Below are 16,589 nucleotides of genomic sequence, written 5' to 3'. Positions count from 1 at the left end.
ATGCATAGATTGTGTATTGATCAGATTCGAGTAGCTAGGTGCTTTTTGAAACATCTGTGGGAAAATAATGTAGTGTAATTAAAAGTTTCTGGCCCTGGCCAGGGAGCTTAGTTGGTTAGATCGCCATCCCGATACACCAAGGTTGTGGGTTTGATCTCTGGTAGGGCACATACAAGAAGCAACCAGTGAATGCATAAATAAATGGAATAACAAATCGATCTCTCTCTCTTTTCTCATCAGTAAATAAAAAATTTTAAAAATTTCTGGCATAATTGAAATTGTTCATTCTCTGTTCTGGAGTGCTCCAGGTACATTTGATAGACATACATACAGGGGTGGGCAAAAGTAGGTTTATAGTTGTTTGTATGCAAATAATGCAACTAATAAATAATAATATAAAAATAAACTTTCATGTACTTACAACTGTAAACCTTTTTCCCACCCCCATATATTTTTTATTCTAAATGAATCCATTTAAGAACTTTATTATCTTGTGTATAAGTTAGAGACTGCTCTTTTCTGACATTCAAAGCGCTTGGAAATTCATTACAGTGAATGTATGGCATAGAATACATAAATTATGAGCAAGCAATTGTAACAGTGATATTTTAATTTTGTAATAAAGCGATAGCTCGATTATTTTAAATCTGGAACATGTGGATTGTTATTCCCTTACATGACATGGGCTGAATTTCTCATCTTTATGTATTTTGGAGCACTAGTCCTAGTGTGTTGTATGTAAATGAGTGAAAGGTATGGATTGCCATAATCATTTCACAATTTTTCCTTTTAGGTAACAGTGCATAATCCAGAGAATCAAAGCTACTTGATAGCATATAAAGATTCACAACTCATTGTTTCATCAGCTAAGTAAGTTTTTGTGAAATATCACTCATTTTATTTAAAGCATTTGGATTGACCATAAAGAAGACACTATTGTCTCCTCTTCCTCCATGAAATGCTTTTATCTGTGTATAGTACAAGGTAGGAGCACAGACTCTGGAGCCAGGATGACTGTGAAGTGTGAGGATCCCAGCTTTAGAACTTCAGCCCTTGTAACTTTGAGCAGGACAGTTACTTGCTACAAGTTCTTCAGAGCGGGATTCATAATTGTATCTACTTACTCAAGATGGTGGTTACAATAAAATTAATATACATGTTATATGTTAAATTACAACATTTAAAATGTGCATATTAAATATATTTTTATATTAAATATATTTTTAAATTTAAAAAATGATTTTTAAATGTCTCTTGTATGTTACATATATTATGAACAATATATATTAAAAGAGTTAGTGTATGTGTGTGTGTGTGTGTGTGTGTGTGTGTATGTATATATATATGTATAAAGCCTAGACCAGTGCTTGGCATATAGTAAACACTAAGTATCAGTCCTTATTTTTATTATAAATGAACTCCACTATCCCTCATCTGCCCCTTTTTTGTACATTTCCCCCCAGATTTATATGTAGCTTCTTCCCCCATTTCACACACTCTCAGCCAACCTGTATGACATTAGGTTAATGCTATCACCTCAGAGCAGCAGGTTTCATCCTAATATCTCTATCTTAATTCTTGATATTTCTACCCTTGCTCTCTGGCCTCTAGCCTGTCAAATACAATACCGCAGGGGTTAACCTTCCTCAGATCTTTGCTTTGTAAAAATAATCTCAAACTCTTACTCTCTGTGATTCCTTACTGTGTATGCATGCATATCCAAAGTCCTTAGTATAGTATCAGAGGCCTGTTCACTCCCTGACTCAAGTTTTATCTGGTTTTTAACCTCTTATTTTGGAGAATTTCATACATGACGAAAGGAGACAAAATAGTATAATAAACCCTGATGCACACATCATTCAGCTTGAGCCACCATCAGTTATGGCCATGGCTAGTCTTGTTTCTGTCTGTAACCTTGTCATTCCCCCTTCTAGATTATCTGGAAGCAAACTACAGGTTGATCATTTTATTCATAAATTCTTACATATGTAAAAAAGGACTCTTAAAAAATATAGCCACATTACTATTTTCATACCCTATAAATTATTAATTGCTTAATATTATCATGTGCAGTCAATATTCAATTTCCAGTATTCTCAAATTTCTAGTAGTGTCTAGTTTCTAATAGATTTTCTTAATCTGTAAATTTCTTCTCCATCTCTCTTGTATTTTGTAAAGTTTGTATCACACTTAGTACCCTTAAGGCATGTGTTCTAGTTTTTTTACCGTTTTACCCTCCCTTACCAGAGAGTATTCTTGCAAGTTAAATCTGTTTCTTAAGATTTTTAAAATGTCTCATACGTTTCATGACTCCTGACAAAGGCAGGTTTTAGCTCTTTTGTTGTAATTAGGAACTTTGTGTCAAATGTCTTAGAAGGAGCAGTAGAGGTAAGAGTTGGATATTTGTGAAAGGTCACTCATCTGGCTTTTAAAACTTTTGCATAGAACCCTGATAAATGCAGGTATGGCGTATTGAAAAATTAAATAATATACCCTGCCCTTCTCCTCCCACCATTCGATCCAAACTGTGATTTAACTCAGTACTATTTAAGGCACTTGAGTTAACAATAACAGCATGGTAGTTCTAGCTAACATCCCTAAACATCTAAATAAGAAATTATTTTAGATTAGACATGAGTAATGCCTTCCTTTTCAAAGGGTATGTTTTAAGGAGCAGCTAGAGGGGGGACAGATACAGTACAGTTTTCTTTAAGGGTTTTGAAAAATCAACTGTTGGAGTCAGCTTGCGTCTTTTCTCATAGACTTTTTTTAGTGGACTTGGTGATTTAAGGAGAGTATTCAGAAATACTAGATCCACTTTAAGCATTACATATCCTTGTTATTTTGAGTAGCATCTTGAGAGTCCTTGGGCACAGCTGATAACCTTGATGTCTGCCAGGAGACACATCAATTAAATGACCTCCTGTCATTTGCTCTAATGTTCATGAAGTATTTCATACCTATCTATACACGGCTATTTATTGTGCAGTATTAATATAAATAATAGTCCCTACCTGCTAAGAGCATGCATTGAAAACACCTAAATGAAATTGAGACGTGCCTTGTGTTAGCACTTAAAAATTTTAGCTTGTTTCAGGAGGGGATGTGGTCAGTCAGTTATGTTGGAGAGAATGGTAAATAGGGACAACTCTATAAGTCATACAGATAAAGACTTCTATATAGAATTTATAATTTAACTTGGCCTAGGAAAATTTAAATTATCAGATTTTCCCAAAATAAATCAAATGTAGCAGCTAGTGTGATACCGGACATGCTTGGTACATGATTAGTTAATACATTATAACTTTGGGAATAGGAAAATAAGTTAATTTGGCAGCATTTATGACGGATTTGAAACATTAAGGCCCAAGTAAGACATTTTTAGTATAACTATTTTTTTTAGCATAATAGTCTTCATTTTGTTTTCTCTTAAGAGCATTGCAACATTGTGAAGAATTGATTCAGCAGTATAACCGTGCTGAGAACAGCATATGCTTTTCTGATAGTAAGCCTCTGCCTCAGCAGAATGTCACTAACCACGTGGGCAAAGCAGTGGAGGACTGCATGCGGGCCATCATCGGGGTGTTGCTCAATTTAACTAATGATAATGGTAAGCAATGTTCGTTACAGATTCTCAGTGAAAGAGTGTTTACGTACATGTAAAAATAATTTGTTCCCTTGTTTCTTCTTTTCTTGATGTGTAGTGATTTTTTTTGTGTGTGTCATCATGTAATTCATTATTCATATATAGATTTAACTGCTTTCAGGCATTGATATTTTTAGAACCAGCCTGGTATCTTGGCTTGGAAATATTACAGTTAGCAATGTGTTTCAAAAAAAGAAATAGGTATACATTGCTAACTTTAAATATCCTTGTTAATAAATATGGGTTGTTGGTATCAGGAAGAACCAGTAACACTTCCCACCCTGTTTGCTGTTGTAGAGTGGGGCAGCACCAAGACAGGAGAACAAGATGGCTTGATTGGCACAGCGATGAACTGTGTGCTTCAGGTTCCAAAGTACCTACCTCAGGAGCAGAGATTTGATATTCGAGTGCTGGTGAGTGGAAGTGACTGGGTGGGGTTAGAGCCAGCTGTTCCATATGTTTCGGGTTTCAGTAGATTCCTTATGAACATAATCTTATTGTACAAAAGAGAGCTGTGAAGGCCCCATGTACAAATAATAAATATAAGAACTGAAAATGGTGATTTTTAAAAAGTGGTGAAGTCTCCCTGCACACCGAAGGGTCTCAGGTTCGAGTCCCAGTCAGGGGCACATACCTGGGTTTTCTGTTTTGACCCTCAGCCCCAGTCAGGCTGCGAGCCAGCTGATACGTCTCATTGATGGGCCCCCCTCCCTCCCTCCCTCCCTCCCTCTCTCTCTCTCTCTCTCTCTCTCTCTCTCTCTCCCTCCCTCCCTCCCTCCCCTCCCCCCTCCCTTCCCCATCCCTTCCCCCTCCCTCCCTCCAGCTCTATCTAAAATTAATGGAAAAATATCCTTGGGTGAGGATTAAAAAAAAATAAAAATGTGGTGAAGTCATCATTACCTTACATACTAGTTTTTAACTTTTCATAGATGGTAGGACACTGATTAGGTTTCTAATTACCAGTAAAAGTTATGTATATTGTGCTGATTTGCTTTTAATTTTCACCTGGGGTAACATGCATGTTTCTATTTCTATAGGGCCTAGGTCTGTTGATAAACCTAGTGGAGTACAGTGCTCGGAATCGGCATTGTCTTGTCAACATGGAAACATCGTGTTCTTTCGATTCTTCCTTCTGTAGTGGAGAAGGAGATGATAATTTAAGGATAGCTGGACAAGTTCACGCCGTTCAGGCTTTAGTGCAGGTAAGCAACAACTTAAACACCTTCAGTTCGTTGCATCTGTCCCAGTTTCCTCATCAGTTGCACCTTCTCCGCCTCTTCCCCCCCCCCCCCCCCACCTCTCTCTCACTCTCGTTCTGCTCTCACTAGTTCAGGGGAGGTACACTGGGTCATAACGAATACCCTTACTTTCACTCTGCTGACTGTCTTCCAGCAGTTGTAATTACTCCTTAGGCATTGTTAGTGAGAAGCATAAACAAGGCATATTTGTTTATGAGTCAAAAATAGATTATTAATAACAAATTAGGAATCAGCCTCCAGCCCCATCTCATCCAGTGTGAGTCCTCCAGCACTTACTGGTCTGATCTGCGCCCAGGACTATGTGTATCTAAATATTGGGCCGTGCTTTTCAAAGTATGTCTTTGGAATAATTTTCTGGCTTAGGAATTATTGTGTTAAAATGTGAATATTTAAAATTGATGTCCTCAACCCATTCTACCCCAAATACATACTCCCTCTCCCTTCCATTTATACTTCCCCCCAAAAACTGAGTTCTTGTTTCTCGACAACGGTGGACATTACAATTTTTACTTTTTGCCAGTCTCATAAGTTCCTAGCTGCCTTTGTCATTTCCTTAAATGACAGTTTGCATATATTCAGAAGTGACAGTGAACCATCCTCTTCATTGTTCCTGAAGCCTTTGCTGACCTGTTAATTCTTTTGGCCTTTTTGAAACTAATACTACTTGAACTGTGTCTTCAAAAAGTAATCCACAACTTGATCTTTTCCTGAGTCATCACGAGGAGCCCATTCTCATCTCAAACATTGTGATCTTTATACCCTTAAAAATTAAAGATTTTTTGTTTATGTGTGCTCTCTCTCGCCATATTTACTGAATTAGAAATCAAAACAGAATATTGTGAAACACGGGCACCCATCCCATTAGCCGCTATAGCAATAACATAATCACATGACATGCATTCTGGAAAACTTGACTGTATAGTCAGAGAGAATGAAAGAAGTCAGTTAACCTCTGAATGTCATGAATGAAATTTTGACCTCACAGACTCCCTGAAAGGACCTTGGGGAGTCCCTGGGGATCCTTGAACCAATTGTAAGAAATGCTGTTTCATATAAAACTTCTATTTAAAGGGTATTAAATTTTATATATCACTCTTCTGTATATTAAGCAAGTCTTTGAGATCTACTTGGCATTTGATTTTCAGGTAATTGTTTTTAGTAACCTGGGGTTTTTCCCCAATCATACCAGTATGTAAAATGCCCTCTGCATGCTCGGCACTGTGCCAGCACAGGGAACATAAAGTAAGTGAAGGCAAGGAGGGTCAGCGTCTTCCCTTTTTGACTTAGGGTTTCCACTGTGTACTCCTGTTGACAAGTGCACTTCCATTTTTAATACTATTAGTTGAGTTCCAGTTCTGGGTTTTTCTCTGAGGCCATGTTACTTTTACCCAATATTATGTAGTTTTTATTCAGTGTTCTTTCTTCTTTTCAGTTAATTCATCTGTTCTGCTTGGGTTTTTAAAAATTATTCAAATTTGTAGGTTTTTTGCTTGAATTTTTGCTTCAACTTTTTGGTCAGTATTATCCAAATTAAAGGAAGTATTGAGATTTCCGTTCTTATGGACAGAATGCCTGCCTCGTTAGTAGATACACTTACTTTACCTGGGTGAATACCAGCAGCATTTATGCTTCGGTTTCGGCCTTCGTAGGATGTAGAGCAAAATGGTCAGAACAGGGCTGTTACTGATATTTAACCTTTTTATCAGACAGCATGCTTCCTAGGGTTAGTGATGGTTAAAAATAAACACAACTTTATATTTGGCTGCGTACATCTTGGTTGGTGATCTTTTTTTAATTCTCTTTGAAAATAATTTTTGTCAGTTATTCCTTGAGCGAGAGCGAGCAGCGCAGTTGGCAGAAAGTAAAACAGATGAGTTGATCAAGGATGCTCCCACCACTCAGCACGATAAGAGTGGAGAGTGGCAAGAAACCAGTGGAGAAATACAGTGGGTGTCAACGGAGAAGACGGATGGTGCGGAAGAGAAACAGAAGAAGGAGGAAGAGGAGGAAGAACTCGACCTCAACAAAGGTACGTTCGCTTTGTGCTGTATTCAGATTGAAGACAGTAGCTTGTTTTTTCTCCAGAACGTACTTTTGATTCATGTGTTGTCATGATCTTTTATTAACTACTTTCTGGCCTCTAGTTTAGGGCACACAAGCTCTGCTGTCCCAGTGCTCATGGGAGCCTGTGGACATGCGGCAGGGAGGAGGCTACATGTGCAGTGCAGGAAGCTCTGCCTTTCCTTCCGGGCCAGCCTTGCTTCTCTCTGAAGAGCAGCAGCTGAACAGTGTGACCCCTAAAGGTTTTTACATTTTTGAAACTGAGATTCTTTTATTGGCTTCACTTTATATACTGAGTTCTGTTGTCATAAATAACAGTTATCATTCTCAAATGGTACACGTAGTTGGTGGCAAACACAGTAAGGAATATACTGAAGGTAATGTCTTCACTAATCAAACATTGTCTACTGTCAGGAACTGTGATACTTGATTCATGCAAGTTCTGCAAAATAGCCATTTGTGATTTCATGTCACTCAAGTATGAAATATAAGTAACATGTTCATCTTCATCCAGCGAGGAAGCAAGCGCCAGCAAGGTTTGATTCTGAGTCTAGTCGCTTTCTCTTGTGCCCACTGCTCTCCAAACCTAATGTCATTAGTTCTGATATTGTAAGAAATGTTTTATTTTCTCATTTACTAAGTTTTGATGTTTCCTTTGGCATAATATTTTTGGTTGCTTAGCAGTCTTTTTAAATAACAGCTTTATTTGGGATAAGTATTAGCATGTGAGGGCTGCTATAGCAAAGTTACATAGACTCAGTGTCTTAAACAACAGAATTACTTCCTCGTAGGTCTGGAGGCTGTAAGTCCAAGATGAAGGTGTCTTCTGAGGCTTCTCTTTTTGACTTTTAGATCAACTTCTCCCTGTGTCTTTACATGGTCGTCCTCTGTGTATGCCTTTGTTCTAATTTCTTCTTATGTGGACAGTAATATTAGACTGTGTGGGTTCATCCTAATGACCTCATTTAAATTAGCTGCCTTTTTAATTAAACACCCCATATCCAAGTATGGTTATATCCTGAGGCCAACATATAAATTGGGAGGGGGATACATTTCATCCCATAACAAGGTGAATTTATCCTTTTAAAGTAAACAATGGAGCAGTGTTCAGTATATTTACAGGGTTGTGCAGTCATCCTCACTGTCTAACTTCAGAACATTTTCATCACCCCCAGAAGAAACCCCAGACCCATGGACAGCAGTTACCTGTTCTCCACTCCGTAGCCATTGAGATTATTAACCTACTTTCGTCTCTGGATTTGCCTGTTCTGGACATTTCATATAAATGGAATCATCCCGTATGGCCATTTGTCACCGGCTTCTTTAACTTAGCCTAATGTTTCCACTGCTCATCCATGTTAGAGCATGTGTCAGTACTTAATCCATTTTTAGAGCCAAATAATATTGCATTGTATGTATGTACCACATTTTGTTTATCTAGCCATCAGCTGATGGGCATTTGGGCTTGTGTCTACCTTTGGCTGTTATGAATAATAATGCTGTGAACATTCATGCACAAGTTGTTGTATGAACATATGTACTTGCAGTTTTCCTGGGTATGTACCCAAGTGTGGAATTGCTGAATTATTTGTTAATTCTATGTTTAATTTTTTTTTTGTTTAAAATATTCTATGTTTAATATTTTAAGGAACTGCCAAATTGTTTTCTAAAGTAGCTGCACCATTTTAATTTCCTACCAGCAACATGTAAGGGTTCCAGTTTCGCTGAATCCTCACAGTTACCTCTCTTATTCTGTCCATCAGAGTGGGTGTGAAGGTGCATGTCACTTGATTTTCAGTTCCCCAGTTAAATGGTGTTGAGCATCTTTTCGCAAGCTTAGTGGTCATTTACATATCTTTGAAAAAATATCTACTCAAGTGCCCATATTTTAAATTGGTTTGTCTTTTTGCTGCACAAATTCTTTATATATTCTGGATATCTGACCCTGATCACAGGTACATGATTTGCAGATATATTCTGAGGGTGGTTTTTTTCACTTTCTTGATGGTATATGGTATCTTTTAAAACAGAAAAGTTTTTAGTTTGATGAAGTCCAACTTACCTGTTTTTTATTTTGTCATTTGTGGTTTTAGTGTTGTATCTAAGAAACCATTTCTTCACCTAACGCCACAAAGATTTAGTCTATGTTTTTTTGTTTGTTTTTAATCTTCACCTGAGGATATGTTTTTATTGATTTTAGAGAGAGAGGAAGGGCAAGAGAGAGACATCGATTGGTTGCCTCCTGCATGCCCCCAGGCCGAGACTGTACCCTCAGCCTTGGGATGTGCCCTGACTGGGAGTCGAACCTGTGACCTTTCGGTGTACTGGGCAATGTTCCAACCACTGAGCCACACCCACCAGGGCTAGTCTGTGTTTTCTTCTTAGAGTTTTATGGTTTTAGCTCTTATAGTATCTTCCATTTGAGTTACTGTTTTGTGTGGCTATCCCATTTTTCTAGCATCATTTATGAGTGTTTAACAGTTCTGAAGATAACAGTTGTTGGTTTCTTGCATTTTATTTTTTGATACACTGTTAAAGTTTTTTGTTTATTCTTAGCTCTTCAGCATGCTGGCAAACACATGGAGGATTGCATTGTGGCCTCATACACAGCACTGCTTCTTGGGTGTCTCTGCCAGGAGAGTCCAGTAAGTCACACTTCAGTGTTGTTTTATGTGTATTAAAGACTCCATTGACAGCTTCATACTATTATCTAATTAACTTATTTATTACTTTGTTTTTTCCCCCTTGTGTTAAAAACTCTGAAATATTTGGTGAACTTTTAAAATTTTTATTTTCAATCACAGGTCACATTCAGTATTATGTTGTATTGGTTTAGGTGCACAGCATAGCAGTTAGACAGTCATGTACTTTACTAAGTGCTCCAATATTTCCAGTGCCCACCTGCCACCATACACAGTTATTACAGCATTGACTATATTCCCTATGCTGTACTTTACACCTCTGTGACTGTGAATCAATTCACATACCTTTGGTTGAGGTAAAAGGGAGCATAATATAAAACCTGTGTTTAGCTGGCTTATGGTGGAAAAGCCTAGCCTCAGTGATACCAAGGACTCAGATAATTTCTGTCTTTAAACTCCACTGTTCTCTGCATGTTGTCGTCCTTTGCTAGCTCCCCTCATGGTCCTGTGCTGGCTCTAGCTATACCTAGCAGGAAAAGGCAGCCTTTTCCTGTATGTTTCTTTTTAAGAGCAATGCTTTTTTTTTTTTTTTTTTTTTTACCTTCTAGGATCCCTTCACACCCACTACACCAAGTAGATTTTCCCTCATCTTGGCCAATATTGGCTCAAATTCTTTTGTTTGAACTACTCATTGGCCAGAAGATGGGGCTACTCTGTGAGATTTAGATTGTCGTGATCTGAGTATAAGAAGTATGGATGTCCAGACAGTTCTGTGCTGAGAGAGCACAGAAGTAGATGGGTGTGGCCCTTGGGACAGTCTGCTTTAAAATGGGGGACACTTGGAGGTGGTGGGAGGTTTTGTGTGTTTGTTTGTTTTAAGGGTAGGGACCAGCAGAAGGTCCAAATTTTCAAATGAAAGAGGTTTTTTAGGAGTCAAGGGGTCGTTTAGGAGGTGCAAGAAGTGGAGGCCTGTTCTGTAGTGGGAGGTGAGCTGCTCATTCTGAGACTGGAAGATTGGAATCTCAGTCATAACGTGAGGGCTTCATTAGGAGAGGCATTCATGCTGTGGTCTGTCCACCACAAGCACTATGTCATTTTTGCTGTTGAGTTTCTGTATTTATTGCCTTTCCCCCTGTGTCCATGTGTCTTGGGTCCTGTGTATGTTTCTGAATCTTGTCCACCTGTTTATATTGCAGTCAAGCTCTGATCTGAACACACACTAGCCCATGTTGGGGTGGCCCTTGCTGGCACCACTGCTTTTAGGATCAGGAGCAAATTTCTCCTCATGTCTGTGGAGGCCCTGCAAGATCTTTATTCCCTTTCTGTGACTCTCTTCAGCTCAGCCCTTTCAACAAAGGGAAGGAGGAAGAGGCGGGTCTCAAAAAGCAGGGGGACATACTATGTAAACTTTGGGGTATTCTATTTTAAACACCTTAGTTTCGGTCATGTTCTTTCTTAAATAATCGTTCTTGGAATTAACTTGTTTTATTACCGCATGGGGTTTATCTTGGGATATCTTTCCTATTTGTTTTATCTCATCTCTAAAGAGATGATAGTCTCTACATTGTGGGGAATGTTGTGAATTCATAGAGCCCTGGTGTCTTTGTTGTCTTGGGGATCGTGATTAACCCAGAAAAACTAGCTGATAGCACAGAATGTGAAGGAAATTGGTTTGTCCAGCGTGTAAGTGGAAGAGAGATAAGAAAGCAGGTGGCTGTATACAGTAAATGCTGCTTTATGGTGGAGGGCCTCATGCTGAGGAAGCCCAGGAGACTTGGTGTCAGTGTCCATTGCCCACCAAGCATCTGATGCATGCAGTGGTCAGTCTCATCGCTCGTCCGCCTGTCCTGCCTGCTGTCTTGACTCTCTCCATCCCTGAAATCTTGCACACTGCCACCATAGCTAACTTCCTTAGGGCATATCTGATCACATAACTCCTCTTATTCCTCTTACCAATCTTTCTTGGCTCACCATCATTGAGGGAATGATGGCTTTGTACTGCTATAAGACCCCAAACTTAAAACTGCTTCTGCAATTTCTCAATCTGTCACACCCTGTGGGTACTTCCTAAATTTTCCAAGTAGGCCATGCTGTTTTCACCTTTTCTTTTTGTACCTACTGCACTACTCTTCTCACTGCACTATCGTGCATCTTCCCTATAAATGGGTTAAAGATATTCTTAAATGCAGCTTTACCATAACCCAAACCCTTACGCCCTCCACTTCAGTATATTTATTAAACGTTTTGTAAAATCTCGAAGTGTTTTAGCTACAAGATTTGTGCCGGGGACCTGTAGTGGCTTTTGGTGGGGAGGTTCCCTTAGAATATGGTTGATTGATACTCCATACCCTAGCGCACGGTTATTTTAGTAATGTTTTTTTATTAGATCTTGTCCGAAGCTGTATTGGTTCCATTGTTTTGCTTCTTTATAATCTCAAAAGTACCCAGACAGAAGAATTTTAAAATTCTGGTGGGACTGGTGGAAGATTTCCTAAAAGAGAGTAATTATAGTTTCTCTTTCCCTTCCCCTATCAACAAATATCAAACCAGAAGCGCTCTTTCCCCTGCACACCCCACCCCCAACCTCAGGACCACATATCTTTTTTTGTGTTTTTATTATAGGTGAACCTTTAAGAAGAGCTTTTCCTTTTTTTCTTTATGAACTAAAGCATTTTAAACACATTGAAATAGGACAGTTTTTCCCCACAAATAAGATTTTTTTATCTTACCATTAAAAGTCTGAATTTTAAACAGATTCTTGGACTGAAGGCTCATGTCCACCAGCTCGTTCAACTTTGGCTCCTGTTTCAACCCCAGTAGCCTTTCTAGAACTGTGACCTTCATCGTGAAGGTCCATGAATTTTCCCAGTTCAAACTTGGGCTTCTCCAGCATTTGATTTTCTAACAAAGATTTCGTGGAGCAGATAAGTAGATTGGCAAGTCTTTCCATGTGTTTTCCAATGGGATCTGGAATCAGTTTATTGACCACTTTCAAGTCATCTGCCTGCGCCTCTCGGGTCATGACTTTCATCATCATCTGCATTTGGCGGACCTGATGCTGCTGAGCATAACAGGTCTTCTGAGTCTGACGGTTGCACTTTTACTAAAACCAACATAGAATAGACGAAGCTAATAACTATTGGTAGTCTTGACATCAAAATGAGCTTCAGTCATGGTCTGCCATGTTTTGACCATGGAGCACATTTTGTTTTGGGTAAGATCCATGCCATGGAAATTAGTCAAGCAGCTTTTGCCCAGAACATCCTCAGTAATTACCTTGGATTTTCTAAATGCAACTTCATCTTTCTGCAGATCAGCTAGGCTTGCTTCAGAAACATGACCCTTGAGACCATCAGATGCGATTTTGGTTCCTTGAGTTCTCGTGACTAGTATTTTTCAAATATTTCTTTTTTTAATTTAATTTTTAAATTTTCATTGTTCAAGGTGTCCCCTTTTTCTCCCCATTGCCCCCCTCCACCCGGATCCCACCCCACCTCAGTCTTTCCCCACCCTGTTGTCTGTGTCCATGGGTAATACATATATGCATATAAGTTCTTTGGTTAATCTCTTCCCTACCCCCTTCTGTCTGAGATTCATCAAGTCTTTTCCATGTTTCCATGCCTCTGGTTCTACTTTATTCATCAGTTTATTTTGTTCATTAGATTTCTTGTTCATTTATTTTGATTTTTAGATTCAATTGTTGATTGATGAGTATTTATTGCCATTTTATTGTTCCTATTTTTTATCCTCCTTCGTCCTTCCAGCCCCTCCTCTTCATCATCTTTTTTCTTTCTTCTTCTTCTTAAAGGAGACCCTTCAACATTTCATGTAATACCGGTCTGGTGGTGATGAACTCCTTTCGGTTTTCCTTGTCTGAGAAGCTCTTTATCTGACCTTCAGTTCTAAATGATAGCTTTGATGGGTAGAGTAATCTTGGTTGTAGTTCCATGTTTTTCATCACTTTGAATATTTCTTGCCATTCTCTTCTGACCTGCAAGGTTTCTGCTGAGAAATCAGCTGACAGTCGTATGGGAGCTCCCTTGTAGGTAACTAAGTGCTTTTCTCTTGCTGCTTTTAAGATTCTGTCTTTGTCTTTAACCTTTGGCATTGTAATTATGTTGTGTCTTGCTGTGGGCCTCTTTGGGATCCTCTTGTCTGAGACTCTACACTTCCTGGACTTGTCTGTCTTTTGTTTTACATGGTTAGGGAGGATTTTGGTTATTTCTTCTTCAAATAGGTTTTCAATTTATCGCTCCCTCTCTTCTCCTTCTGGGTTACCCCCTTGATGCGAATGTTGATACTCTTGAAGTTGTCCCAGAGGTTCCTTACATATTTTTGGATTTGCTGATTTGATTCTTGGCATCCTCTACTCCACTGTTGATTACCTGTAAATTAGTCTTCATTTCAGTTAGTGTATCCTTCATTTCTGACTTTTTGTGTCATTGCTCTTCTAAGTTTCTTGAAGTTCTTATCAAGTTCCTTGAACATCCTTATAACTATTGTTTTGAACTCTGAATCTGGTAGTTAGTTTGCTTCCATTTCATTTAGTTCTTTTTCTGGAGATATTTTCTGTTCTCTCATTTGTGACATGTTTGTCTCCACATTTTGGATTTTTTCCTGTGTTTGTTTCTATGTATTAGGTAGAGCTGCTATGTCTTCTGGAATTGGTAGAATGGCCTTATGTAGTAGGTGTCAGTAGGTGTCCTATTGGGCCTAGTGGCTCAGCCTCCCGTCACCTGTGGGTCCTCCAGGTGTGCCCCTGTGTGAGCTATGTGCAGTGTCCTGTTGTAGTTGAGCCTTGATTGCTATTGGCATCACTGGGATGGATTAACCCTCGGGCCAGTAGGCTGTAAGGACCAGCTGTGACTACAGCAGAGGAGCTGCTATGCAGGAGTTGACCCCACGGAGCAGGACTTGCTTCAGTGGGGCTTTGGTGCTCTCCTAGCTCACCCCTGGAGTGTGTCACTCGTGAATGTGGTATAGGGTTGTAATCTGGCATTGTCTGAAGCTGACCACCAGGTGCACTGGCTCTGGGAGCTCACAGGAGGTGCAGAGTCAGCTACTGCCTGTGCCCTGCCTGGGGCCACCTGGCATGAGCTACAGAGCAATTTGCAGATGGCTGCTACTTGTGTTGGGCTTGGAGAGGTGCTCAGGAGAGACCAGGCTGTGAACTAAGGCAGGCTGCTGCTAGTTCCTGGCCTGGAGCACTTATGGAAAAGTGTGGAGGATGGCTGCTGCTTATTTGAGAGATTTTAGGAAAGTCTGAAGTCTGAGCTAGGAAAAGCCACTCATAAGGAAAAGCTACTGCATACATAACGCCTTGAGTGGGCCTGCAAATTGGGTGAGGTGGGGTCTCAGGGAATCACCAAGGTGGGGTGAACAGTGTGAGCCAGGTTGATAGAGACTCGGATGTGGTGACTGCCTGTCAGCACTGTGTTCGGGAGGTCTCAGTAAAGGAACAAAGGCCTCTGCCAGCATTTCTGTCTGGGAGAAAGCTGCCCCCTAGTTCTTGCCCTGATGCGAGACAATTTAGTTTCTTCTTGTATATCCCTGGATCCTTTCAAGCTGCTGCCCTAGCACTGGAGCTCAGAGGGAGTGAACCAAGTAAGTCCATGCACGGGCCCTTTAAGAGGATCTGCCTGTGACTCCAGCAGCCTCCGTGTCACTCAGCCACAATCCCTACTGGATTTTGCAGCCTGAAGTTAGGACAACTTCTCTCCCAGCACTGGAACCCTGGGCTGAGGGGTCTGGAGTGGGGCTGGGACCCCTTGCTCCTCACTGGACCTCCACAGCTGAGATATCCCTCCTGATTTTAAAAAAATGCCACACTTAGATGTCAGACCTGCCCCTTCCACACCTCCACCCCTCCTACTAGTCTCCATGGCTTTTTTTCCCTTTAATTCTTTAGTTGTAGGACTTCTGTTCAGCTAGATTTCAGGTGGTTCTGGATGCTGGTTGTTCTGTGGTTTAGTTGTAATTTTTTTTTCTAAATATATCTTTATTGATTTCAGAGAGAGGAAGGAGGGGGGCGAGAGAGAGAGAGAGAAACATCCATGATGAGAGAGTCATCTATCAGCTGCCTACTGCACACTCCCTACTGGGAATTGAGCCGGAAACCTGAGCATGTGCCCTGATATGGAATCAAACTGTTACCTCCAGGTTCATAGGTCAGCACTCAACCACTGAGCTGTGCTGGCCGGGCTAGTTGTAATTTTTATGTGGTTGTGGGAGGATGCGAGTACTTTGTTTACCTACGTTGCCATCTTGACTCCCCTCCTTCTCCAGTGTTTCTTACATTGAACAGAGCTGGTGCTTTCACATCACACCAATCTTTCTTAGAAAATGGATCAACCACTTTCTTCTTGGCTCCCTTTTTGCGGCCTTTTGTGAAACACTTGTTCATGCCAACCACCATGGTGCTGCTCAGAGAGCTAAAAGTTGAAATAGAACAGTTTTTAAAGCCGGTCGTATATTTTTCTTATAACAGTTTGGTTTATGTATAGTTTGGCTGTCTCTTGCTAACAAGGAAGGGAGGAAACACTTTAATCTCTCTTGGCTTGCTGACATTCTCCTCATGGATTACCTTTGGAAAGACTAGTTAATGCCTAGCCTGCATAAGTAGTTGAATTCACCTGTAGAACATGAGGAGTTTTCTTTGATCTTTTACTCTTTACTCCATGAGCAGCTCTGAGTACATTCTGAAGTGTAACATTTTAAACCTGCACTCTTCCTTCCCCCTTTCCCAGCACAGCCCCAACCCCCAAACACACACAATCAACAGCACATCTAGTTGTTTTAGGCATTTTTCTGTGCAGTTATAAAAGTAAATATGTACACATAAGTTTCTTTTGTGTCCTTTGCCAGCTTTACCTTTTTTCTTTCTTTCTGTGGTTAGGATGGGATAGGGAAGAAGGGACACACATGCAAGTGGTGTTGAGGATCGAGGAAAGGAAATTGCACATTAACCCGGGATTTCAGGGA

General features: G+C 40.0%; 1 protein-coding gene and 1 pseudogene across 4 annotated transcripts in view; one reads left to right on the top strand and one right to left on the bottom strand.

Moving 5' to 3' along the window:
- The window catches only part of WAPL (WAPL cohesin release factor), an 89,633-nt gene that overhangs the window by 69,019 nt on the left and 4,025 nt on the right, over nt 1-16,589 (top strand). For all 3 annotated transcript variants that reach the window (XM_081158748.1, XM_081158749.1, XM_081158747.1), the window contains exons 12-17: nt 794-870; nt 3,435-3,610; nt 3,944-4,059; nt 4,684-4,848; nt 6,727-6,934; nt 9,523-9,611. In XM_081158748.1, the coding sequence (XP_081014874.1) occupies nt 794-870; nt 3,435-3,610; nt 3,944-4,059; nt 4,684-4,848; nt 6,727-6,934; nt 9,523-9,611 (831 nt within the window). The remainder of the gene's footprint in view (nt 1-793; nt 871-3,434; nt 3,611-3,943; nt 4,060-4,683; nt 4,849-6,726; nt 6,935-9,522; nt 9,612-16,589) is intronic.
- Nucleotides 12,355-16,032, bottom strand: LOC308567172 (small ribosomal subunit protein eS1-like; annotated as a pseudogene). Its single transcript has 2 exons — nt 15,864-16,032; nt 12,355-12,994 (listed from the first exon to the last, which is right to left on the bottom strand). The product of its transcript is annotated as a small ribosomal subunit protein eS1-like (transcript).

Source organism: Miniopterus schreibersii, assembly GCF_964146895.1.
Source record: "Miniopterus schreibersii genome assembly, chromosome: 14".
Taxonomy (NCBI): Eukaryota; Metazoa; Chordata; class Mammalia; order Chiroptera; family Miniopteridae; genus Miniopterus; species Miniopterus schreibersii.
The sequence above is the reverse complement of the archived record's forward strand: the minus strand, read 5'-3'. Positions and strand labels throughout refer to the sequence as shown.